The sequence below is a fragment of the Alexandromys fortis genome, unplaced genomic scaffold (genome assembly GCF_014885135.2).
Source record: "Alexandromys fortis isolate MF-2015 unplaced genomic scaffold, M_Fortis_MF-2015_v1.1 scaffold_75, whole genome shotgun sequence".
Classification (NCBI taxonomy): Eukaryota; Metazoa; Chordata; class Mammalia; order Rodentia; family Cricetidae; genus Alexandromys; species Alexandromys fortis.
In genome coordinates this window covers 5,532,205-5,556,629 of record NW_026067956.1, presented here as the reverse complement: position 1 = coordinate 5,556,629, position 24,425 = coordinate 5,532,205, and the positions used below count along the sequence as shown (strand labels likewise).

At 49.3% G+C, this 24,425-nt stretch overlaps 2 protein-coding genes across 9 annotated transcripts in view; both read left to right on the top strand.

Moving 5' to 3' along the window:
* Spata13 (spermatogenesis associated 13) overlaps window positions 1–20,449 on the top strand; it is a 269,620-nt gene extending 249,171 nt beyond the window's left edge. For all 8 annotated transcript variants that reach the window (XM_050152208.1, XM_050152207.1, XM_050152211.1 and 5 more), the window contains 8 exons: window positions 990–1,169; window positions 1,502–1,687; window positions 3,753–3,932; window positions 5,370–5,602; window positions 9,166–9,295; window positions 11,613–11,985; window positions 15,196–15,270; window positions 16,817–20,449. In XM_050152208.1, the coding sequence (XP_050008165.1) occupies window positions 990–1,169; window positions 1,502–1,687; window positions 3,753–3,932; window positions 5,370–5,602; window positions 9,166–9,295; window positions 11,613–11,985; window positions 15,196–15,270; window positions 16,817–16,992 (1,533 nt within the window). In that variant the 3' untranslated portion in view covers window positions 16,993–20,449. The remainder of the gene's footprint in view (window positions 1–989; window positions 1,170–1,501; window positions 1,688–3,752; window positions 3,933–5,369; window positions 5,603–9,165; window positions 9,296–11,612; window positions 11,986–15,195; window positions 15,271–16,816) is intronic.
* A 3,628-nt stretch (window positions 20,450–24,077) lies between these two features.
* Window positions 24,078–24,425, top strand: part of LOC126507624 (complement C1q and tumor necrosis factor-related protein 9) — an 11,161-nt gene continuing 10,813 nt past the window's right edge. The window contains exon 1 of the mRNA XM_050152224.1: window positions 24,078–24,142. The gene's annotated coding sequence lies outside the window, so the exon portion shown is untranslated. The remainder of the gene's footprint in view (window positions 24,143–24,425) is intronic.

The following is a 24,425-nucleotide window of genomic DNA, read 5'->3' as shown; positions in this document are numbered from 1 at the left end:
CGCGCTAAGGTAAAGGGCCGCTGGTCTTCAGGGCTGGCTTCTCAGCTTTTTCAGTGTGCCCATTGTCTCAGTGATTCTCACAGCTGATCTCTGAGGTAAATGGAAAACACTTGTCTGTATTTGAACAGACACCCTGAGGTAAGGACATGGAATTACACTGGGCCTGGTGGTATGTGTACGATGCCAACAACTCTGAAAGCTGAGGCAGGAGGCTAGAGTTCAAGGCCTCCAGAGGCTGCTTACAGAGACCCTGTCTTACATAAGGGCAGGGTAGTTCAGTCACAGAGTGCACAGGTCTCCGGGTTCTATCTCCAGCAGTTAAGAGGAAAAGGTGAAGTGATTTTCCTACTACAAAGGCAGAACAGTTTTTCAATATTTTCTACCGTGTGTCCCTTATTCCCGGTCAGGTGGTGTTGTCTTCCTATTACGTTGCATTACCCCCCCCCCCCCCCGCTCCCTTTTTGGTGGCTCAGGTGATACTCTGCACTTCATTATGTGATTACTTCCTATTATATGGGCTTGTAGGAGTATTCCGGGCCTCACTGTAAAAGGCTAAGTAAGCACTGACATACGGCGGCTAGATGTACTAAACACTTGTTTTATTTGACTTAGATGACTTAACCACAGTGGAACCCCATTGTCAGTCAAGGGGTTTCGTACACCTTTGCTTTTTGAGACAGCCTTGCTGTATGACCCAGACTAGCCTTGGACTGGTGATCCTCCTGTCTCAGATTCCTATGTGCTGGGATTACAGATGTCACCACCTTCAGCACGTATTGACACCTTTTTAAGGTTGATCTGAGTTTCCCTTTAAGAGCAGGTCACAGGTGCCTACCTGATGCCGTGTTCCTCGCCTTATTTCATATGACTAGTTTACCTGGACAGCACGAGTCCTTCCAGACAGAGTAGAAGGCGGCGTGCCCTAGCACGCGGCTCCTAGTCCGCCTGCGTCGCCGAATGCTAAGCTTGCTCTCCCGTCTCCGTTCCAGCTCATCAGCGATGGCAGCGTGGTCTGTGCAGAAGCACTGTGGGACCATGTGACCATGGATGACCAGGAACTGGGCTTCAAGGCTGGGGATGTCATCCAGGTCCTGGAAGCCTCTAACAAGGACTGGTGGTGGGGCCGGAATGAAGATAAAGAGGCCTGGTTCCCCGCGAGCTTCGTGAGGGTGAGTGTGGCCCTCTGTTTTCCGGGGGTGTTCTTGGGAAGGGACCTGTGGAAGAGTTTGAGGCAGATCTCAGTCTTTCCTCGGGCCCAGCTCTTCCACCAATGTGTTTAACATCACACATAAACCCGACCTGTAGGAAGTAAGGCGGTGATAGTGAGGATCTTAATGAAAGCAAACAAGCCTCTCGGGATCGCTGCTGCCCATAGACATTTCTTGAAGATGCCATGCCTTGATAACTCGGCACAGAGAGCAGATGCCCGGGAGGTCTTTGCCTTTCTTCTGCTACTGCCCCCGCTTCCCTAAGCCACCTGCCTCCTGTGTGTGACCTGTAGCTTCGAGTCAACCAGGAGGAGCTGCCCGAGAGCTGCAGCAGCTCCCATGGGGAAGAGCAGGATGAGGACAGCAGCAAGGCCCGCCACAAGCACCCTGAGAGCCAGCAGCAGATGCGCACCAACGTCATCCAGGAGATCATGAACACCGAGCGCGTGTACATTAAGCACCTCAAGGACATCTGCGAGGTACGTGCCAGTCAGAGGCGGCCACCTCCTCTCTCCAACCCCATGCGTCTCCTTAGATCCCTAGACAGGATGCCCAGTCATTTCCGTGCAGATGAAAATGTGGTCCTATTTGGTGATGTTGCCATGGTGTTTTCAGTGATAATTGGTAGACACGGTAGCGGAGAGCCAGAGAAACAGTGTGACTATATAGCGATTCCTGGGATTATGGACACTGGCCACCATGTCTAGCTGTTATTCAGTAGTCTCGTCCTGGTTTCAGAGAACAAGCCATTAATAGATGTGAGGCTGGCAGTTTCCTCCAAGCTGGCTTTCAGTTCCCGGATCAGGTGAGCGATGTTGCTCTGAATGCTGATGTCAGCGCTGCCCCTCCAGCTGTGATCGCTCAGTGCCAAGCTTAAGTCAGGACAAGTTCTGTCATGGGTGAACCGGCTGCATAGCCTGCCACTGCTCACCTCTCATCTGTACAGGTGTGGTGACAGAATTGGCTTCAGGCTGCCGTTTCAGGAGAGTCACAGCTTCCGGCTAAGCATGGCCAAGCCCCAACTGTGGACTGGCCTAATGCCTGGCCCAGCTCAGCTCCTCACAGTGTTTTCAACTGGGCACACACCCTCTTAGTTGTCTATCACAGATGAGGAAGAGACCTTGAAGTTAAGAGGCAGGGTTGTCGGACATTGCGACCCTGAGCTCACACTCTGCATCACCACAGTAAATAGAGGAATTGAGGGGCTGGGGTGCAGTACTTATGCACATGCCCGAGCCCCTGAGTTCGGATCCTCAGCATCCACATAAAAGCTGGCTGCGGCAGCATGTGTCTCTGATCCCAGAGGCGAAGATCGACAGGTCCCAGGACCTCTCTGGCCAAGCAATCCTGTCAAAACTGTGAGCCCCAGTTTAGTGAGAGGTCTTGTCTAAAAACAAAAACAAAACAAACAAAAAAAACAAAGATGGAGGGTGATTGAGGTCACATGTAACTAAGTGAGCAAGCCTACCAACACACTCATGTATAACACATGCATGTACAGACTTCGCCACATACGTGAAGAAGGAAGTGGTTTATATACTAGATGGTCAGTTTATTCTGTTTAAGCGTGTTGTGCTACTTTGGAGGTAATTGTTCTGTGCATATGTAGCCTTTCCGTCCTGTGTCACTAACTTTCCCAAGCCAGAGCACAGCCCTGACAACATGCACAGAGAAGGAGTAGTTAGCCCTCTTACAAGGACGCAGACTGAGGAAGAACAGACTTGTGCTATGGAATGAAAGCGGGTGAGGATGGAGTCTTCGGTGTGGATATTCTTGAGGCTTTGCTGTGGTTTGATAGATCAGAACCACATTGGCTTGACAGAAAGCCTTCACACACCGACCTCCCCCATGTCCCTGGCCTGGAGAATTAGAATCTAGTAAAGGAGGCAACGTGAAGCCAGACAGGGGCACACCAATCTGTAATCCCAGCAGTGGATAGGTGGAGACAGGTGGATCACGGCCCTTCGATCAGCCAGCCTAGTCTACTTGGAGAGTTCCAGGCCAGTAAGGACTTGGTCTCAAACAAAAAGGACAGTGCCTGAGGAAGGGCACCCACGGTTGTCCTCTGACCCTCATATGAACGCACACGCTCCCCCACAAAAACCTGAATGCACATACAGACAGCACACACTGTGGCAATGTGAATTTTTAGGCTCTGCCATTTGAACCTCACTTCTGGAAACTTGAAATCCGTGTGAAGCTTTTCACTTTGGTTTTGGTTTTAGAATATCTCCGGCGAATTGTAGTTGTAGCTGTGTGATTGTCTCATCAGGGCCTCACAGAGATAAAAATCATTTTCTCTAATTGAAATTCACTCCAGCTTAGAAATAGTGCCACATGCCTGTCGTCCCAGCACACAGGAGTGTATGTCAGGAGGACTGGAAGTTTGGGACCAGCCTAAGCTACCTGTGAGACCCTATCCTGAAAATAGAATAAAATTCAGCCCAAGACCTTGGCATGGGGCCAAAGCACAAATAGAAACAACAAACTGTATTGTTCAAGTATCTCCAAACAAATAAAACCGTTTGCTTTTGTTCTCTGCAGGGCTATATCCGACAGTGTCGTAAGCACACGGGGATGTTCACGGTTGCGCAGCTAGCCACTATTTTTGGAAACATCGAAGACATTTACAAATTCCAAAGAAAGTTTCTGAAAGACCTTGAGAAACAGTACAACAAAGAGGAACCTCACTTAAGCGAGATAGGATCCTGCTTTCTTCAGCACGTATGTCACTGTCCCTCCAGTCGCCCCATCCGGTCAGACAGTAGCATAGAAAGGCACCTCCGCCAGAAACACTCCAGAGCTCTCTTCCCTTGGCTCACGTACCGCCTTTAGGTAGATGGGATTTTCCTTTTCCAGAGGGTGAGTGATCTAAGGTCATGTGCTCACAGGCAGATGGTACACAGCCTCGGAGTTTCTCTGGTGGTGACATGAGTTATTGGTCCTTGCTATTTTGATTGACTATAACTGACAATAAAAGATTTTAGAGATTTTATATCTCTACTTAGAGAATAGTTTAGGTGGTACTAACTAACAGTGGCAGCAATATAACCTCACTTCCTGGGTGCTGGACCCCATGGTTTTCTAGAGGCAGGGAGCTATAGCTGAAGCGGTGGATAAGCCTTCATTTACTGAGCATGGTGGTTCCAAAGGAAAGCAGGCAGGAATGGGTCCCTGAGTATCCAGGTATCCTCGAGGCACTGAAGACCAGTGTGGCCAGAGCAGCCTAGGCCTGTGGGTGAGAAGCTCAGGAGAGGCTTTGGGGGTGAGCAAAGGCAGGGGAAGAATGGGCAGCTGAATGGCCTCAACGGCAGGAGAGTCTTAACTGCTCTCATTGCTGTGGCAGCCCTGTCAGGTGCTGGCCCAGAAGCCAAGAAAAGGAGCCTTGCTAAAAAGGGGTGTTTTCCAGGGAAGTCTGGCAGGGCTGGTTGTGCCAACAAAGAGTGGTGTCCAGCACCTGCGTCGTCGACTTAGCAGGCGGGGTGGCGAAATCACATGGGGGGCTCGGCCAAGCCTGCATGATGGAGCAGGGGGAGCAGGAAGGAAGGGCAACCGTGGGTGCATGGCCCAGCAGCTGACACTGGAGGGAAGGGGGTGGCCAGGGATGTGGGCTTGAACCCAGTGACAGGGCTTTCAAAGCAGTGTCCACCCAGTCTTGAGGAACAGGGGGCAGAGGAAAGAGTGCAGCCCCAAGCCCGGGAGAGCAGGCAGCAAGAGAAGGGAGCAGTGTGGCTGTACCTCAGAATGAGACGTCTGCGAGAAGGGAAGTGGGCAGTGGCCTTTCCGTTGGAGAAGGAGTACCACATGGAAGCCAGGCCCAAGGGTTAGGCAGTGTGCCAGCAGCATGTGGTACTTCCACGCCAGAGTTTATCAGTGGAAGGAAGGGACCAGATGGAGAGCCAGGCCTCAGAGCATTGCTCCCCCTCTGCCGTAGGCTTGGACTGGAGTGAGCCCAGGGGGTAGGGTCTCCGATCCCTCTACCAACCCTTAAAGAGAACCCAGTTATCAACCACCCACAAAGGAGCTTCCTACTGACCAGGCATGAAAGCCACTGCCAAGCGTGCATTGCCCTTGGGGTGCTGGCCTGTCCTCCCTCTTCTCCAGAAGTGTCCTCACAGATGACTCAGGGCCACTGACTGACGAGGCTGCCTTCCCTTCCAGCAAGAGGGCTTTGCCATCTACTCTGAGTATTGCAACAACCACCCGGGTGCCTGCGTGGAACTGTCCAACCTCATGAAGCAGAGCAAGTACCGGCACTTCTTCGAGGCCTGCCGCCTGCTTCAACAGATGATCGACATCGCCTTGGATGGCTTCCTCCTCACGCCCGTGCAGAAGATCTGCAAATACCCGCTGCAGCTGGCCGAGCTGCTCAAGTACACCACACAGGAGCACAGGTGAGACGAGGGCCGCCCAGGGGCCGTGAGACCGAGCCCCAGCCAGCCTGGTGCTTCCTGCAGAGACAGGTGCTGGTGGTGCTGGTGCTGATGCTACTGGTGGTCCTGGTGCTGGTGCTGGGGTCCTGGTAGCCTTGCCTTTCTGCCGCTGAGCTTCATGGATGAAGTTCTCAGAAGTTTACAGTGTTTATCACTGTAACAAGATATAGGAAGATACTCTGTGACATCCAGAAATAGAAAAGCAAAATAATTCTTTTGTTTCTTTGTTTTGGTTTTTTTTGAGACAGGGTTTCTCTGTGTAACTTTGGACCCTATCCTGGAACTCACTCTGTAGACTAGGCTGGCCTCGAACTCACAGAATCTACTTGCCTCTCCCTGTCTCCCAAGACCACCACCATTGCCCATTATGCAAAAGAATTCTTAGGCTGGTTTTGTGAGTGCATGGAGGTTGGTTTTGTTGTTGTTTAATTTAAATTTGCATTTGGATTTTTTGAGATGGATCTTTTTTAAAATATTTATTTATTTATTATGTATACAATATTCTGTCTGTGTGTATGCCTACTGGCCAGAAGAGGGCACCAGACCTCATTACAGATGGTGTGAGCCACCATGTGGTCGCCGGGAATTGAACTCAGGTCCTTTGGAAGAGCAGGCAATACTCTTAACCGCTGAGCCATCTCTCCAGCCCCCAATGGATTTTGAAATATAGCCAAAGTTCATCACGATCCTACCTGTTCCCTGCTAGAGTTATAGGCAAGCACATCACACTTTGCAGAGGAATTTTCACTTAGGTGTTATTTGGTACAATTTACAAATATTATGTTAATATCCTTTGTAGTATTTAGTGGCAAATCAGTTTTTAGTTTTGAAAGAAATAGATAAGACTACAGCAGTCCCCTTTATTCTTGGGGATCTGTTTCTAGATCCCAGGGACACCTAAAACTATGGATAGAACTGCATCCCTACATGTGTTTTTCTGATGCATACTCACCTATAAAAAGATAAAAACTGCTCATAGTGGATCACACCTATAATCTCATCACTTTGGGAAACTGGCAGGAGGATTGCTTGTTGGTTCAAGGCCATCCTGGGCTACATACATAGAGACTTTTAGAATAGCCTGAACTACAGAGTGCAATTCTGTCTCAAAAGGAAGATATATTTACAAATAAGATACTGTAAGAGATTAACAGTAACTACTAAGGTAACAATTACAACAGTATATTATTATTACTATTATTATAAATGATAAATAATTTCAACTTACAAATTATTCCTGGAGTCTTCGGTTTAACGTTTCTAGACTGCAGTTGGCAGTGGGTAACTGCAGTTCAGCAAAATGAAACCGGATAGAGGAATAGAGGAGGGTGAGTCTGGGTAAGGGTGAGAGTGAACCCTGAAGAACTGGAAACTGGCTCACTTCTGTCCTGAGCCTCTGGCAGAGACAGGCAGAAGATCAAAGTGGCGGGGGCTACTGAACAGACCCTAGTTGGGGTGAAGGCTTAAAGAATTAGACCCCCAAGGGAATAAGGAGGAAGAGGTTTGTCGAAATGAATAAAAGAGAAAGACAACTGTGTAGGATCTTTCTGTTTCGGGTATGGCTATCAGAAGAGCTTAGTGGAGAAAAGTAAGGAAGTCAGGAGAACCTCAGTTTGTAGAGGCTAAAAACTAACTACTGAAGGGCATCATGGTAGTGACTTGTAGATGGAGACCGCGTGTTCATAGTAGTGACTTGTAGATGGAGACCATGTGCTCGTTTCCCGGCTGCCCAGAACCAAACAATCACACAGAAACTACATTAATTACAACACTGTTTGGCCAATAGCTTAGGTGTATTCCTATCTAGCATCTTAAATTAACCCATTTCTATTCATCTGTGTATCACCATGAGGCTGTGGCCTACCTGGTAAGGTTCCGGCATGTCCTTCTCCTTTGGCAACTACATGGCATCTCCCTGACTCTGCCTACTCTCTCTATATATATCTGTGTTGGGATTTCCTGCCTGACTTTACTCGGCTAAGCCATTGGCCAAAGCAGCTTTATTAATTAAGCAATAAAAGCAACACATATACAGAAGGACCTCCCACATCAGTGATTTGAGGAAAATAATGATAGAACTGAGAAGCAAAGCAAAGCCTTCTGGAGAGATGGCGTGGGAGCGCAACGCTTTCCAAGGTGGGCAGCTGTGACCACGCACACTCTGCAAGAAGGACTTCACGCTTTAGAGTGTTCTGAGTATTTTATCATGGGGGTGCAACTTGCACGGCACAGCACACATGTGGGGATCAGAGGGCAACTTTGTGGTGTCAGTTCTCCCCTTCCCTCTTTACCTGGGTTCCAGGGCTTGCATAGCAGACACCTCCACTCTCTGAATCATCGCTCAGCTGCCTGACTTTTCTCTTTGGAGAACGTTTTTTCCTGTGAGCATTTGCAGATTTTGATTATTTTTCAAATTTATCCCACCTATTTATTTATTTATTTTATTTTTTTGAGGCAAGGTGCTGTTAAGGTGAATCTGGCTGGCTTTGAACTTGAAGAAATCCTGTATCTAGAAATACTGCCTATATCCCCCGAGTAGTGCTAATATTATAGGCATTCACTATCACACTTGTTCCAGTTTGTGTGTGTGTGTGTGTGCGCGCACATGCACACACACAATAGAGCCAAGGGGACCAGGACTCATATATAGCCAAGGCTAACCTCAAACTAACTCTTGATCCTCCTGCCCTGGCTGCTCGTGTGCTGAATGACAGGTGCGCACCACCAGAACCAACTTTGAGAAATATTCAGAAGAGAATGACATTGAGACTCTTCCTTATTTTGTTAAAGTAAAATGGGGGGAAGGAGTATTCTAGAAAAAAAAAAGCAACAACAAAGCCTCCTAGTTTCTGCTGCTTTGGGGGGCCTTTTAGAAAATACATCATCCCTTTTCTTTGGGGGCTCCCAAGTCTTAGGCAGTTCTACCTCATGCTCGTTTTGCCTCTTGCTCTGCCTCGAGAATAGGCCCCCGGAGGCAGGACTGCCTTGTGGACAGTCCTGCAGACTTCCCGGCAGTCAGTGCTCCTGTGTGTGTCCACAGCTTCTTAACAGTTTTAGAGGCGTGGCCTGGGGGTCTGCTGGAAGACCATCATACTGTATTGCTATGGTCTTTCGTGTCCCTTCCTCAACAAGTAAAAGATGAGACTTGATGCGGATAATTAGACTCATAACGCAACCGATGGTTTTCGAGCAGCTTTCTATAGCAGAAGTGGTTATGTTAAATCAAGGCAGACATGAAGGCAGTTCTCTGTGCGAATGGAAATAATTCAGAGCTGCTGTGACTAACACTAGGTTTCTGTGACATTTACTTTCATTCACGGTGATTTCTGGGAAATGAATGACAACATTCTTACTCCAGAAGAATTGTGAATTGTGTTCTCTCCGCTCACTTAACCTGTGCAGACTGTGGTCTATTCATCGGGGATAATGGCTCTTACTCATACAGACCGGGGTCCGAGCACACGGTCAGCCCTCCTTTGTGAGTTGCATGGCCTTACAGTTGAAATGAACTCCCCATTTTGCAGCGATTACAACAATATCAAGGCAGCCTACGAGGCCATGAAGAACGTGGCCTGCTTGATCAACGAACGCAAGCGCAAGCTGGAGAGCATTGACAAGATTGCCCGCTGGCAGGTGTCCATCGTAGGCTGGGAGGTGAGTGGCGCTCGCGTAGGCGGAGTGGCTCACCGCTCCTGTACCTTGGACCCAGGACAGCATCCTTTAGCATTCTGTGTTCTGGCTTTACTGGTGTACGTTCTGATAATGGTCTGTGTAGTCAGAGGGATTTTGATAAGTCTAAAAGTCAATTGCCTTATTTATATACAGTGCCTACAAAGAAATAGGGTCTGAGTAGGTGAGAGAGCCCAGAGGGTAAAGGTGCCAACCAGAAATAGCATGAGTTTAATCCCCAGCGTCTACATGGTAAAAGGAGAGAAATGAACCCTGCAGGTTGTCCTCCACCAGCCACATGGGAACGGTGACTCACTCTGCCCATACACAGAAACTTAAGCACACACAAAATGAATAAATAAAGGCAGTTAATTAGATTTTTGCTATTTGGGCTTTCTTGTTGTTGTTTGGCTGGTTGGTTTGGTTTTTTCGAGGTAGGGTTTCCTCTATGTAGCTCTGGCTGTTCTGGAACTCACTCTGTAGACAAGACTGGCCTCGAACCTGTCTCTGCCTTCTGGGTGCTGGGATTAAAGGTGTGAGCCACCACTGCCTGTCTTTAAAAATAATTTTTTTAAAAAGTCATTACTCGGGCTGGAGAGATGGCTCAGAGGTTAAGAGCACTGGCTGCTCTTCCAGAGGTCCTGAGTTCAATTCCCAGCAACCACATGGTGGCTCACAACCATCTGTACTGAGATCTGGCGCCCTCCTCTGGCGTGCGGGCATACATCGAGGCAGAATGTTGTATACATAATAAATAAATAAATCTTTAAAAAAAAAAAGTCATTACTCTATTGCTTAGAGTCTGGTCCCCCCGACATGGAGAGCCAGTTTGATCCTAAACAAAGGCCCCGTTTCTACACAGTCCTAGAACATGGTAGTAGGAGCATGAGGTCTTGAGCCATAATGACATATTTGAGACCTGTATGATCCAAGCAGATATTCTCTTATCGTCTTTAAGGAGAAAAATACTACTTTTTAGGTTACATGATCATTAAGTAATAGTACAAATAACCCTACTTGATAGGGCCCCTTAGTAATGGCCTGATGAATGTATACCCTTATTTATTGCATGAGCACACAGGGAAAGGTGTAAGCACCTCATTCAAGGCCACGTAGCTAGAGCATGGCAGAGCTGGGTTCCAGCCCAGGATTCCAGCAGACTGCACATCTGTTTTGGTCACCTGTGCTGAAGCACAGCAGCTAAGAAAACTGGTGCCGTTCAGGTTGCTGCTGAACCAGGTTAGGTTCACCTACATGGCTTTCAGGGACTGAGAAGGTACAGGGTGAGTGAGGGCAGGAATTTGGCTGAAGTTAATGAGGGCAGGGACAGCTGAAGAGAAGTGCTCTTCCTCCAGAGCCCTGACATACCTCTGTCATCACTTCTGATCCCTTGTTTTTATAAGTGAAGAATCTGGGGCACAGAATTGCTCTAGGAAAGGAAATAGAAGCAATATTTTGGACTCAAGCACTTTTGCCTCCAAAATATGCTGAGTATTATTGAGATTAGAGGGAAATGAAAATTTTTTTTTGGATTTTCGAGACAAGGTTTCTCCGTAGCTTTTGGTTCCTGTCCTGGAACTAGCTCTTGTAGACCAGGCTGGCCTCGAACCCCCAGAGATCCGCCTGCCTCTGCCTCCCGAGTGCTGGGATTAAAGGCGTGCGCCACCACGGCCCGGGAAATGAAAACTTTTAAACGAAGGCCAGCTTCATGCCAAATTTGTTAGGATGATGCTAGCATCTATGCACTCTAGATATTATAAAGGGGAGTTGTTTTTTTTTCTTCCAGCCTTTAGATTCTAACATTTACAATGTTATGACCTAACAGTAGAAATAATCAAACATTAGATCATCTCATCAGAATTTACTGATTTCTTACTGGCAGCCTGGCCTTTTATTTGCAGGACGCTAAGCTGCTCCAGGGAGTGGGTACACACCTGACTCGGGAGGTAATTCTGTTATACCATGTCCCTGTGCGATGCAACCTCTGCAGTCAGGCTTTATTAGCTCCCGCTGCAGATGCTGTCTGGATTCCATTACTGTAGTGTGTGGTTTCTTTTAGATCAGGAAGACACTTCGAGTAACACAGAGGAAATAAAGAGCAGCAAAGAGGTATTTCAGGACAAGGGATCCAGGAAGTGAGGGTCTGAATGGCCTCTGAGGCCCTGCCCATGTGTAGGGCAGCACTGCCTGGCCATAGGGAGCTGGAATATTCTAGAAAGACTGTACCAGAGGCCCCTTCTTTGTGTCTGCTACTGGACACCATTTGGTTCAGACAACTCACAGCGTAATTGCATTCTCTCAGGGCCTGGACATCCTAGACCGAAGCTCCGAGTTGATTCATTCGGGGGAACTGACCAAAATCACCAGGCAGGGCAAGAGCCAGCAGCGGATCTTCTTCCTCTTCGACCACCAGCTGGTGTCCTGCAAGAAGGACCTGCTGCGCAGGGACATGCTGTACTACAAGGGCCGCATGGACATGGACGAGGTGGAGCTTGTGGACGTGGAGGACGGGCGGGACAAGGACTGGAACCTCAGCATGCGGAATGCCTTCAAGTTGGTCAGCAGAACCACAGATGAGGTGCACCTGTTTTGCGCCAGAAAGCAGGAAGACAAGGCCAGGTGGCTGCAGGCCTATGCAGACGAGAGGCAGCGGGTACAGGAAGACCAGCAAATGGGTGAGTCCCCTCAGCCTCCTCCATCCACCGCTGGCCTCTTCTGTTCAGTCACTCCCTGAAGAGCCAAATCCGTGGACGGGGCTGCAGGCACATGCTTCGGGGAGCAGTAGTCGAGATGGCCCCTCACCCCCTAGGAATTGCTTGTTCCCTTGATTCCCGTTTTACAGACAGCCCGGCTTGGTGTGGTGCCATATGATGGTGGCACACACACGCCCCTCACCCAACCAGTAGACACATTAGATTCTTTCTTTTCTGTACTCACTTATTCATGTTGCATGTATGTATGTGGTATATTTGTTCCTGGCGGGGTGATGCATATGGAGGTCAGAAGAGGACATCTAGGGACCTTCTGTGTCCTTCTCTGCCTTTTTCACTCGCAATGGGTCTTACCAAACCTGGAGCTAGGCTAGCTGCCATCAAGACCCGGCAGTCTTCCTGTCTCAATCCCCCCACAGCATTGGTTACAGTTGCACACGAGTACACCAGCTTTTTACATGAGCACTGGGGATTTGAACGCAGGACTTCAGACTTGTACAGCACGCACTCTTTATCCACCCCCAAGCAGTCATCTTCCTAGCCAGAAAATGGACTTCCCCTTTATCAGCACTGCTGCAAAGCACTCTAAATTCGCCTCACTGCCCGGGTCAGTTCAGACACAGTTCCTCCTAGGCCTCCCCTTATCTCTGGCATCCATAGAACCTGCACATGAGTAAGCTCATGCTTCTGATAGTCAGTAGTATCCTTGTGCAGACTGAGCATCCACGGTCCCCAAACCAGAATCCTTCTGAGTGTCAGTGTGGAAAATTCCATGCTTCAGCATCATGTGAGGGACCCACTTAAAATACAGATGCCCCAAAAGTACAGTTTGGAGATAATTCCAGGCTGTGTAGAAGGGATCTACGAAACATAACCAAATCCTGTGCTTAGACGTTGGTCTCATCACTAAGATACCTTATATACTGTGTATGTGAAAATATTAGAAAATCCAAAGTGTTGCATGTTCCATTCCCACACAATTCAGACAAGGGGAACTTAACCTGTACTTTGGTGTGTCGTCCTAACTTCTGCTGACCTCTTGATTGCATGATCTCATGAGAAGGAAGCTGCCGTGTGGCGTTAACCAGCGTAGCATTCACAGTTTCTATGTCTGAGCTCCAGAGTCACCCACACAGACTGGGATTGTGAGCATGCACTGTCAGATGTGAGCTGTGGTGCCCAGATCAGGGGTGCACAGGGATTAGACGAGTGAGAAATGACTGTGGTGCCCCTATCTCAAGGATTGTGTATCTGGGCCAGTACTGCCCTGCTGCCCTTGAGCCCAAGGGGCTTTAAGGGTGATCCCTATGTCTCCTGTATAAGCCAGCACCTTCAGACTTGGCCCTAGATTCTGCTGTTGGAACTAGAAAGTGTCCTAGGATCCTATGTTGAGAGCTCTTAGAAATCCATCAGGCTATCTTGCCAGTAAAAGTAAGAATTTCTCCGGAGAGGGAGCCTCCATGGGAAAATGCCTCTATTAAGGTTGGGTTGCAGGCAAGTCTGGAGGGCATTTTCTTAATTAGTAATTGATGGGGGAGGGGTAATTGATGGGGGAGGGCCCAGCACATTGTGAGTGGGACCATCCTTGGGCTGGAGGTCTTGGGTCCTATAAGAAAGCAGGCTGAGGCGGGCAGTAGTGGCACACGCCTTTAATCCCAGCACTTGGGAGGCAGAAGCAGGTGGATCTCTGTGAGTTCGAGGCCAGCCCGGTCTATAAGAGCTAGTTCCAGGACAGGCACCAATAACTACAGAGAAACCCTGTTTCGAAAAAAAAAAAAAAAAGAAGCAGGCTGAGCAAGCCAGGGAGCAGCACTCACTCCATGTAGCCTGTATCAGTTCCAGTTCCAAGTCCAGCCCTGCGTGAGTTCCTGTCCTGACTTGCTTTGATATAAAGTGTAAGCCAAATAAACGTTTTCCTCCCCCCCCCCCCCCCCCAAAAAAAAAAAGAATTTCTCCGGAGACCTTCGGAGCTCAGACCAGTGTGAGGTCAGGTAGCTCCCAGCCTCACAGATGGGCTCATCTACTCTGTGTGACTGTCCTCTAGACCCAAGGGAACCAGAACCCACAGTAGCTGCCGTGCATTGACTGCTGACCGTCAGACTCTGTCGCAATAAGGCTTGTCATGAAATCCTTCTCAGAAGTGTGCAGGTAGTTACCAAAATGTGAGGTGCGGTTACTCAGTCCGTCACCCTGTCTGCTGCGGCTCAAGAAGCGGAGAGCTGGAATGCTTGCTCTCCCCGCAGCTTGCTCAGTTGTTCACACTGTCTGGTGTGGCTATAGTCAGATGCTTGCACTCCTTTCGCTGAGGGTCCATGATGATCACGCAGGCATCCTAAACACTTCCAGCTCTGTTCTGCAGCTTGCGGGTGCCTTTTGCTTTGTGTCCAGTGTGGACAGGTCCTCAGGCTAGGCCTGGAGCAAGACCCCAATCTCTTATGTCTGAGTATGGGGTGAGAAGGACACTCCACTGGTCAGACAGACGTTGGGTATGTGACTGCAGGAAGCCAGGGAAGCAGAGCCTACCTAGAAGGAAGGTTGGAAACAGAGACAAGGGGCACCCCGAGCTGCGGAGGGAGGGAGAGTGTAGCTGAGCTCTATTGCAGTGCTGCCCGGCTCCTCACCTCAGGAGAAGCAGTCACCCCAGCCCCAGCTGCAGCTCCTCTGCTGTTTGTCTCTCTGTCCTCTCTCCGGGTACAGCTTGTTTTTACATAGTTGGCCCACCATGGGTATGTAGACGGTAGATGGCATTTCTGTCCACACTGCAGGGCTAGGGTGCAGAGCTCCAATCTGAGGCTTCAGGCAAGTAGAATCTCAACCCGCAGAGCTCCCGGCTCCTGTGAGCAACAGCCCTAGGCCTCTTTGCCTTGGGCTCTCTTCCCAGAGTTCAGTGCTTTAGACCTGCAATCACGGTAGCTTCTGTGTGGACATTGGCCCCGGGCGTGTCTGTCTTGTCTGTGTCTCATGACAGTAGCACCTCATATCACGCACGCGCCAAAACACCCAGGTTCAGAGGTCATCGTGAGGCCCCTGGTGACACCGCTGGCGCCTTTCCTCTCAGGGTTCTTTTATCCAGTCTGTAGAGAACACGTCGGCACTGGTCTATGTAGTACACACTTTGTTTTGAAAATGTTTTCCTGGGTTCTGAGTATGGACCACCTCTGTTTCCAAATCCAGGAATGGAAATCCCAGAAAATCAAAAGAAACTCGCCATGTTGAATGCCCAGAAAGCCGGACATGGGAAATCTAAAGGTAAGGTTGGTGGAGGCTTTGCCTCCCTCCTGTGGCTCTTGTGATAATATGGAGGCAGTGTCCACAGAGAACCTTTTCCAACACTGGGTAGACACAGAAAGCCAGGGACACTAAAGGAACAGACCCAAGTTGACATGTAGGTGGAGTCTTTCAGGTTTGCATGCAGGTGCATGAAACACTTCAGACAGCAGCAGAGGCCTTCACGCCTCCTAGCTCTGCCAGTGCACCCTGTTCCTCACATTCCTGGGGCGTGAGAAGGGATTATGGCACCACTTAGCCACCAGGTAAATCAAGCCCTGCAGATTTTGGGTTGAGGAGGAATCTCCAGTAACGAAGTGCTTGCCCGCTAGAGGTGACTGTGTACCAAGCGTTTTCTTTTGGGCCAGCAACCACTTCCTCAAATCATGACATGGAGGCTTATTATTAGTGCTCGGCTTCGCTTAGACCTGTTTCTAGCCAGCTCTTTTAAGTTAACCTGTTTCTTTCTCTTTATCTAACTTTTGCCTCGGAGCTTTTTATCTTCCTCCCCTCTGTATAACTTACTTTCGCTGCTTCTTCTGTCTGTCTGTCCGTCTGTCTGTCTGCTGCCTGGCTGGCCCTGGGCGTCTCCCTTTCTTTCTTCCTCATTCTCTCCTCAAGCCTAGCTTTCTCCTCCTATTATTTATTCTTTTTGCCCACCAGCCCGCCCATTCCCCCCTCCCTTCCTCTCTCCCTTCTTCTCTCTCTCTCTCCCTCTCTCTCTCTCTCTCTGCCTAGTTATTGGCCATTCAACTCTTTATTAGACCAATCAGGTGCCTTAGGCAAGTAAGGTGAAACAAAGGCTTCTTTAAAGAAACAAACACACGTCTACATAATTAAACAACTGCAGCATAAACAAACGTAACACACCTTTGCCTGCTTAAAGTAACGTTTCCCAACGCAGCTGTACCGCAGTCCAGCGAGGTGAGGCAAGGTCTCGACACTCTGTGCGTCAGTGGGTGAGAAGACCCAGGCTTCTTCTCGAGTGTGCTTCCCCACTCTGTGCACACTAGAGTAACTTGGCAGTGACGCAGAAGCACTCGCGGCCAGGCCACATCAGGGTCCTAGTGCTCACACTCAGTGTCCCCAGGGTAGACAGTGTTCTCGTGACACGCTGGTACCGTTACTCCTGTTTTAGAGAATAGGGAACACAGAGAAATCAAAGAATTTCCCTCCAAATACTCATGGCCAGTCAGTGTGGAGTAGCATTTGGGCCGAGGGAGTGTTGACTTCAGGCCTTGGTTTGAGCATTGTCACTACTTACCCATCCATACCAGGAGCCCAGTTCTGATTCCTCCCTGACCTCCCTGGTAGTGAAAGGTGATCTACTTCATCTCCAGGCTTCCTTCCTGTGAGAGTTTGGGGGAGTCTACATGACGTAACCCTTGCTGACCCCACCCCGGCTATCCGAAAGTCTTGTTGCTTAGGACAGTTACCAGATGGCCTTTTGATTTCTGTGAATCAGCTAAGTACTTCAAGCCCCAGTGTGGCTTTTAACTGATTGGTCTGTCTGTCCTTCCTGAATTAGGCTACAGCAGCTGCCCTGTGGCCCCACCCCACCAGAGCCTGCCGCCCGTTCACCAGCGCCACATCACCGTGCCTACCAGCATCCCGCAGCAGCAAGTCTTCGCCTTGGCCGAGCCCAAGAGGAAGCCGTCACTCTTCTGGCACACTTTCCACAAACTAACCCCCTTCAGAAAATGAGCCTCACTCAGGGTGTGCCTCTGAGGTCTGTGGGGAGAAAGGCCAGGTTCGTCTCTTTGGTGTGGTGTCCAGTGTGCTGCTGCACGCTTTTGGGAATCTGTGACGAGGAGAAGGAGTTGAACTCAACTTTGATTTTGAGAGGCCCTGGTGCCCTCGTGGAAAGAAGGGCACCGTGAAGCACTGCTCTGTCCTACACTGGAAGCCGAGGTGCACACTCAGGTGGCCGGGATGTAGGGACCAGGCCTCTCTCTGCAGGGGGACAGCTGACCCAGTGGTTCTGTGAGTTTGCCACTGATGGTCACACCCCTGCTGCAGTTCCAGACAGTTCCAAGAGCCTTTCAATCCCTTGGGGGCAACTAGATTAAGGATGCCTTCTGTGTTTGTTTTTAAGCATTGACAGAGATTGGTAGGATGTTGGCAGCCATAGGATGGCCTGGGTCAGGTCAGGCCTGGCAGAGACAGTGAAGGGGTTAGAACTGCTGGGCAGGTGCCCACTGTTTTCCAAATTGTACCAAGTGCCAAGCAAGAGTGTAGGCTTCATCTTACAAGGTTCCCTATTCACGAGCTAGGGAGAGAGAGACAGGAGGCACCTGTCGCCCTGGCAACGTGGGACATGATAGCATCCTCAAAGCCCCGTGCTACTTTTCTGACCCGAGGGAAGGGCACTGCCAGCTCGTTTGTCCCTCTCACCTCCTCCAGCAGAGGTCCTGTCTGCTCACAGCACAACCTAAGGAGCTGCCGTTCACAGAAACAGTGGCGAGGTGAAAATCGTTTCAAGTCTGATAACATGAGAATGGGCACCCGCGCATCTTCAGCAGCCATTTGCAGTTTCTTCTTCATCCGTGAGGTGATGAAGACACAGAGAAAGCAAGAGACAAAGCATCCTGCTTCCTGGGATGTGGAGACACCTGTCACATGACCTTGAAACGGTACTGCAGGGGCTGTGTCATCTGGAGGTTGACTCCTTCGCTCTGAGAGACAGTTTAATGAGGGTCACACGGGCTGACGCCCACAGAGAGTAACCTCCCTTTGTTGACTTTATGGAATTTGATAAAAATGCTTTTTAACCGGATGTAAGGAAGACTGGTCCTACATTTTAATCGACACAGAGAGCTGGCAGGGAGGGGTCCTGCCACGCAGCTGTGCCTTTTGGACAAGCTTGTTCTTGCGAGCAGTTCCTGCAAGGTTCTCCTCGCTCCTCAGCTCTTGCTTGAGAACAAACAAGTCTGCAGTGTTAGAGATGAAGATATTGGTCCATCAGCACGGTTCCTCCACCCAGTTTGCCCCAGCTAGAACTGTGCCTAAAGCTACTGACCTCACAGCAAATCACCTTGACCCTGGACCTGGGGTTAGCCTCGACCCTGCTGTACACCCTGGGCATGTTCACTTAGAGGCAACACTGCTGGGGATTGTGGTTAGAAGCCCCACGGCTGAGCTGTTTCTGTGCGTCATGAAGTGGTTCCGTGCACAGAATATGTGTGTATGTGTGTGTGTGTGTATGTGTGTGTGTTAGAGAGACAGAGAGAGCGAGTGAGAGAATCCTTGAGTAGATGCCTCAGCTTAGCTGCGCTTCTATAACTGACAGGTTGTTTTTGTATTTTACTAACTGAATGCAATGATTTATTTTGGAAATTATATCTAGTGTACTTTCTCTGCTACCCTGTGTCTGTCTGGCAGTTTCAACAGTTGTGCTCTTAATACGTGAACTGATTTGAGGAAGTGAAGAGAGCCTTTTGGCCCTGTTTATAGTCACTGAGGATTCAACTTGAGGCTCACTGCAGACTTCATTTGCTGTTACAGTGAATGACAGTGAAGAAGTAATACGTTAAGTTTGTGACCGGTCCTGATAGATTTCCCAGCTGCCCTAACTTCCGGTTCCCACCTACCTCCACAGACCTCCTAACAATCCCGAGTCACGGTCAAGACCTGGGCCGGCCCCAGGCAATTTTATACAGTGTGAGAAGTGTTCGATCACATGTCTGACCCGGATGAATCTTACTTGGGATGTCTGGGTGATTTTGAAAACTAATGTGTTTTTAAAAGCTATAATAGCCTTTTGACTTTGTAAAAAATCTATATGTCTGTATAAATTTTATTACCAAATACCTGAGTTCTACAAAAAGTGGAAGACCTTAAGTATTATTTTTAGTTCTCCAAACTTCCTTCTTGATTTGAGGCGTGTGCTCTACTTTGAAAGGAAGAAAAGAGAAACAGCACGGAGCCTCTTTGCGGAATGGTGTCTGAGGCTCGTGAACGTTCCCTCCCTCTCCCTGAACGGCCAAAACAATTTGTGATTTGATCTCCATTTTAATGATTTCGTTTGTTCTGTCGTTAGCATTTCAGAATTTGCCAGCTCTGTTGATACAGTTGAGAGGGCCTCCCTGGTTTAGATTATATATGACCACCATGTGGTAGGTGAAAGGTGATCATAAAGAATACTTGAAAGTGTAGAGAAAGAAGGAACATTCCAGGCTCTGTCTCAAGAATAAAAGGGAGTGGTAGACAGCTAATCGGGCTCTCAAGAGACATGTGGTAGACCTGCTTCTGCAGGCGGGAACCATCACCACTACGGAACGCCATTTCTAAATACTGTGCCTTTTACTATCCAAGCCATTCAAGACTGATTCCACATCCTACGTTGCTGTTTTTACATACAAAGCAAAAATGTATTCAATTTGAAATCCGGTTCCCAGTGGAAGTCTTTTGTAAGCGCCTGCGATCCAGCATCGTCCGCGTGTGGAGAACTGGACCTGGATATTTCTCGGGACGGGTCAGTCCTGTTCCCAGTTGGAGTTTCCTGGAGCCCAGGCATGGCTTCTGCATTTTGTCTTCATCCCAGATAGGAAAAGCAGAAGTGTCCCTCAGGCCAGTGCCAAGAAGTGTGAGTCAGTGTCTTTCAGCAGCGTAAAGCCAGGATGCTGGGTGCAGTGTGCCCACAAATGGTTTCTTCTCAGGATCCAGGGAAGGGGAGTTTGAAGGACTTGGGACAAAGTAAGTAGCAACTTCTAGCTAGTGGGAGGAGGGGGGGAGTCAGCTTATATAATGTATGTAAATTTGCTTAGCCATCCCACGTGCTTCATTATTACCTTCATGGTCTCTTAGTCATGACCGTTTATATTTAGAAAGTATTTTGAGCCACTTCTGTAATTTAATAATTGGTCCCTTTTGGGGGGTACACGTTGGTGCCCAGTGTGCATGACTTGCTGACTTCTTGGCTATGCTTTTGGTGAAAACTAATCCACGTTGGGGTGCTGTGTAAGTCAAGTGCTACTCTTGAGATGGCGAGTTGACTTTGACACTGAAATAGGACCTGTGTGCAAGATGTGCATTTTTTTGCTAAATGAAGGTTTTGTTGTTGTTGTTGTTTTTAAAAAAATAGGTATTTGATTTCTTGTAAATGCTGTGAATCTCTATTTGTCGTTTTGTATCTGTATATTAAAATACTTTGCCAAACTGGTCCTAGTGATGCGTCTCCATATAAAGTAAGCCACATTGTACAGAAAGAGGTGGGACTGGGACATGCACAGCGCCCTGCATTTGCTTCTCGGTCCTTGTGATACAGTGTGGAAGCAGAGGTTGGTGATCCCAGCACTTGGGAGGTGGGTGCAGGTTTCCCCTGGCTACATAAGGAGGTCAAGGTGAACCTAAACCTAACCTAAACCGCGATCTCAAGAAAAACTCTTTAAAGGCTGTGGTCGCTGGAGCTTACAGATCCTTTATTGCTCCGACCTTGGCACATCTTCCTAGACTCCTTCCTATTGGGTGGGAGGGAATCACTGGGGGTGAGGAGGCGGGATGTTGGAGAAAGGCTCTGAGGAGAATGGAGAGAAGGGCCATTGGACTTCCAAAGCCGTTAGAGTAAATATAGGAGCCAGAGAGGGCAAGTGACAGTTTGGGTGTTTCTGTTACCCTTTTGTGCGTTTGGAAGTGTAATAGCCCCACCCCCTACCTCCAAGGTCCAGCAGGTGCTCTACCAGAGTGACTGCCCAACCCTGGAAGGCCCAGTCTGTTGCAGCAATTTCCCATGAATGGTGGGATGTGGGTGACCAGGTCTCTATGTCTCCGAGTGGCCAGAGCTGCTGGCAAGACCCTTCACTGGGAGGTGAGCTTTTGGCCTTGACCTCCCTCTCCCAGGGTGTGGGGTGAATAAGAATTTCCTCTTCTCATTAGCAAGCTCCGAAAATCCAGTAAACAGCCCATTGTTTGCTGTGACTAATCCGATCCTTGGGGTTGCCAAGGCTGCCTCCTGCCTTCTGTCGACTCCCAGCAGCATCTGTCCCCTTGTACCCTTGCTCACCTCTCCGTGGGCTCCGCTGGGTGAAAGGGTGACAGTGGCAACGTGGTGGCCCGGCACGGTTCCATACGTAGAAGGGAGCGTAAGTGGAAGGCCCAGTATTTTATTCTAGAAGAGTTGGGGTGGGAGGAGGGGGAAACAAGCCTGTATTAGTTGGCTGCTATATGCACAGGAGAGCACGTCCCTACACAGGAAGATGTGGCTGGAAAACCCTATAGAAATACGATGACGTTCATCCTTGCATCAATAGTGCCAGAGATGTGACGTAGGCACACGACAGCTCCTAGAACGGGGTCCTGTCCCCGACAAACATTCAGGCCAGGACTCAACTCCCAAGGACTTCACAGAGGTCCAAGGCCCCTGTAGGGTTCTGTGGATAAACACATGGCTTCTGCTGAGTCAGCTGGGACCAGGTGGTCTCTGTGGAGATGGATGTTAACAGATGACTCGGACCCTGTGGCACTGGTTTCAGGTGGCATTCCCTAATGTGGCCAAATGACTCAAGGCCAACTGTTGCCAGTATTGTGAACCCAGGTTACAATGAATCTGAGATCAGGCAGAGGGATGCCCCGGGAGATAACCTACCAGACTTTGCGGTGATGCCAGCAGGTCTTGGGGAAGGGGAGTGACATTGGTGACGGAGTCCTCTCCTTTATGCAAAGAGTGAGCTGGAGTGCCACAAACAGGCAAAGAAGTAGACAGTGGACCAGGCTCCCTGTCAAACCCCTGATTCTACTAGGGCTAGAAATACAGCTGGAGAGAATCCCAAGTGGTCAGGGGAACAAAGGGGACCCTGTCAGCTTGAAGCTGAGTGACCCACAGTGGTTCCTCTGGCAACCAGTTGCACTGCCCACAAATGAAGGGACTTTGGGGCCTGGCTGTGCCAGAAAGCCTAAAGAAGCCAGATCTAGCTCAGTGGTTGCTACCAAATCCAACCACACCTCCTCCTGGGTAAGGTGCTGGAGCTGCTTGCTGCGCTGCTGAGGGCACATCGGGTGTGGGTTGCTGTGCTAAGGTGAGACTTCCCAGTACCTGCATACCCAGGTGGCTGCTATGGTAGACCTCATGCCCCTCTCAACCTAGCATCCTCTCACGTTCTGGAAACTTGTGTTTGTCTCTACCCTTCCCAGGAGAAGCTGGAGGGGAGTGATTGCAAGGTGTGGCTAATGGCAGAGCTGCAGCATGCTCGAGGAATGATTGCAAGGTGCGGCCCACAGCAGCTGCAGCATGCTCGAGGAATGATTGCAAGGTGCAGCTCACAGCAACTGCAGCGTGCTCAAGGAAAGATTGCAAGGTGTAGCCCATAGCAGCTGCAGCATGCTTGAGGAATGATTGCAAGGTGCAACCACGATGGCTGCAGCATGTTCAAGGAGTGACTGCAAGGTGCGGCCCACAGCAGCTGCAGCATGCTCGAGGAATGACTGCAAGGTGCAACCCATGGCAACTGCAGCGTTCTCCTCCATGGGTTGAAGAGTGAATGGAAGGACAAAGTCCTCATCTGCTCTGTGCATGGTCTAAACTAACTACTCAGATGTTGGAAGGGTCTGGTTGGGCCATGGTAACTCCACATCGGGCACACCAACAGTTGAAACTCGGAGTTCCTGAAAGGGAAGGGCAACTGTCAGGCCCAAACAGAACCCCGATTTTCCCCAAAAGCAGTGGATAACCTAAGACAACAGTTTGCTCTGCTCAGGCTGGGCTATAGAGGGAACAACATTCCTCAGGAAATCACAAAGGGGTTTCTGTCTGCCTGAAAGGTCCGTTTCCCTTGGCATATGCCTGTGGTCACATATCGAAGCCTTCTAGACTCCTCAAGTCCCTATCCACATGTACCTGTTACACATTTCAAAGCCCTTTTATGGAGAAAACTTTTTTCCCCTGGTTTTTTGAGACAAGTCTTCTTGTGTAATCCTGGCTGTCCTAGAACTTTTTTTGTAGACCAGCCTGGCCTTGAACTCATAAAGATCCACTTGCCTCTGCCTACTGAGTGCTGGGATTAAAGGTGTGCACCACCACTGCCCCCCTCCTTTTTAAACTGAGGACTGAACCCAAGGCCTTGTAAGTGCTGGGCAAGCGCTATACCACTGAGCTATTAAACACCCAACCGGGAGAAAATAACTTTATTTTACCGTTTACTATATTTAAAGGGCTGAGCTGGTCACTGGGAATATCCAGCCTTATCTAGTACTTCAGAAGTCACAAGGACTCAGAGTAACCTCCTGACCACACTAACCCCCAAAGCACACCTGAAGGCCTTTCCCTTCTGGCTATCAAAGTGTCCTGCGGAGATGTGAGTGCCAAGGGGAGGATTAACTGACTTGTAGGGTACCCTTGATTTTAGTTTTGCCCTTGATGGAAGCCACAGGCCATAGTAACAAATCATTTGAAAGTTCTAAGTAAAAAAAAGTAATCCTGATGGTCTTCGATGCAAAGGCCACCCAGTTACTATCACGGCCATTTGTGTCATTTCTGTGTGTCGCCCCACGATGGACTCAAGGCCAATGAGAAGCTGCTGTTCACATTAAGGAAAGAAACCTGCAATGAGGATCAGTTCTCCCATATCCCACCTGCTAGAACACCTGGAGTCCCCTCATTTTACCTCAGAGGACAGAAGAAAGAGGTAAAGTTTTCCACACCCAGGGGTGCTCCAGAGAGATGCCACCTGACCCCAGTACTGCTGTGATTTTTGAAGCTCGTCCAAGACCTCTTGTGCCTCCCTCCGTCCCCTCCCCTTCCTGCTATTTTGCAGTTATGTCCACTGGGGAGTTGTATGGCAGGAAGGGGTGATTTTATTTATTGTGTGTGGGCTCCCTATTCTCACAGTGTCCGTGTGCAGCCTAGGACTTCAGGGTTCAGGTAAGAGAGATGGAGAGGATATTTTTTTCCATGTTGAGTCGAAGGCGCCTGGGTTCTGAGGTAGCCGGGTGTCTTTAAAAGCTCTGGGTGGGAACAGAGGCGAGCTGCTTCTAAAATGTTTTTCTAAAGGGCAGACAGGTGTGGTGGTTCATACTTGTAATGCCACACCGGAGAGGATGGCACAGAAGGCTTGATACAGACTCACGACGGAGCGAGTTCAAGTCAGCCTGCCCGGGCTGTAGTACGAGACTGACTCTTTCTCTCTCTCCCTCCCTCCCTCCCT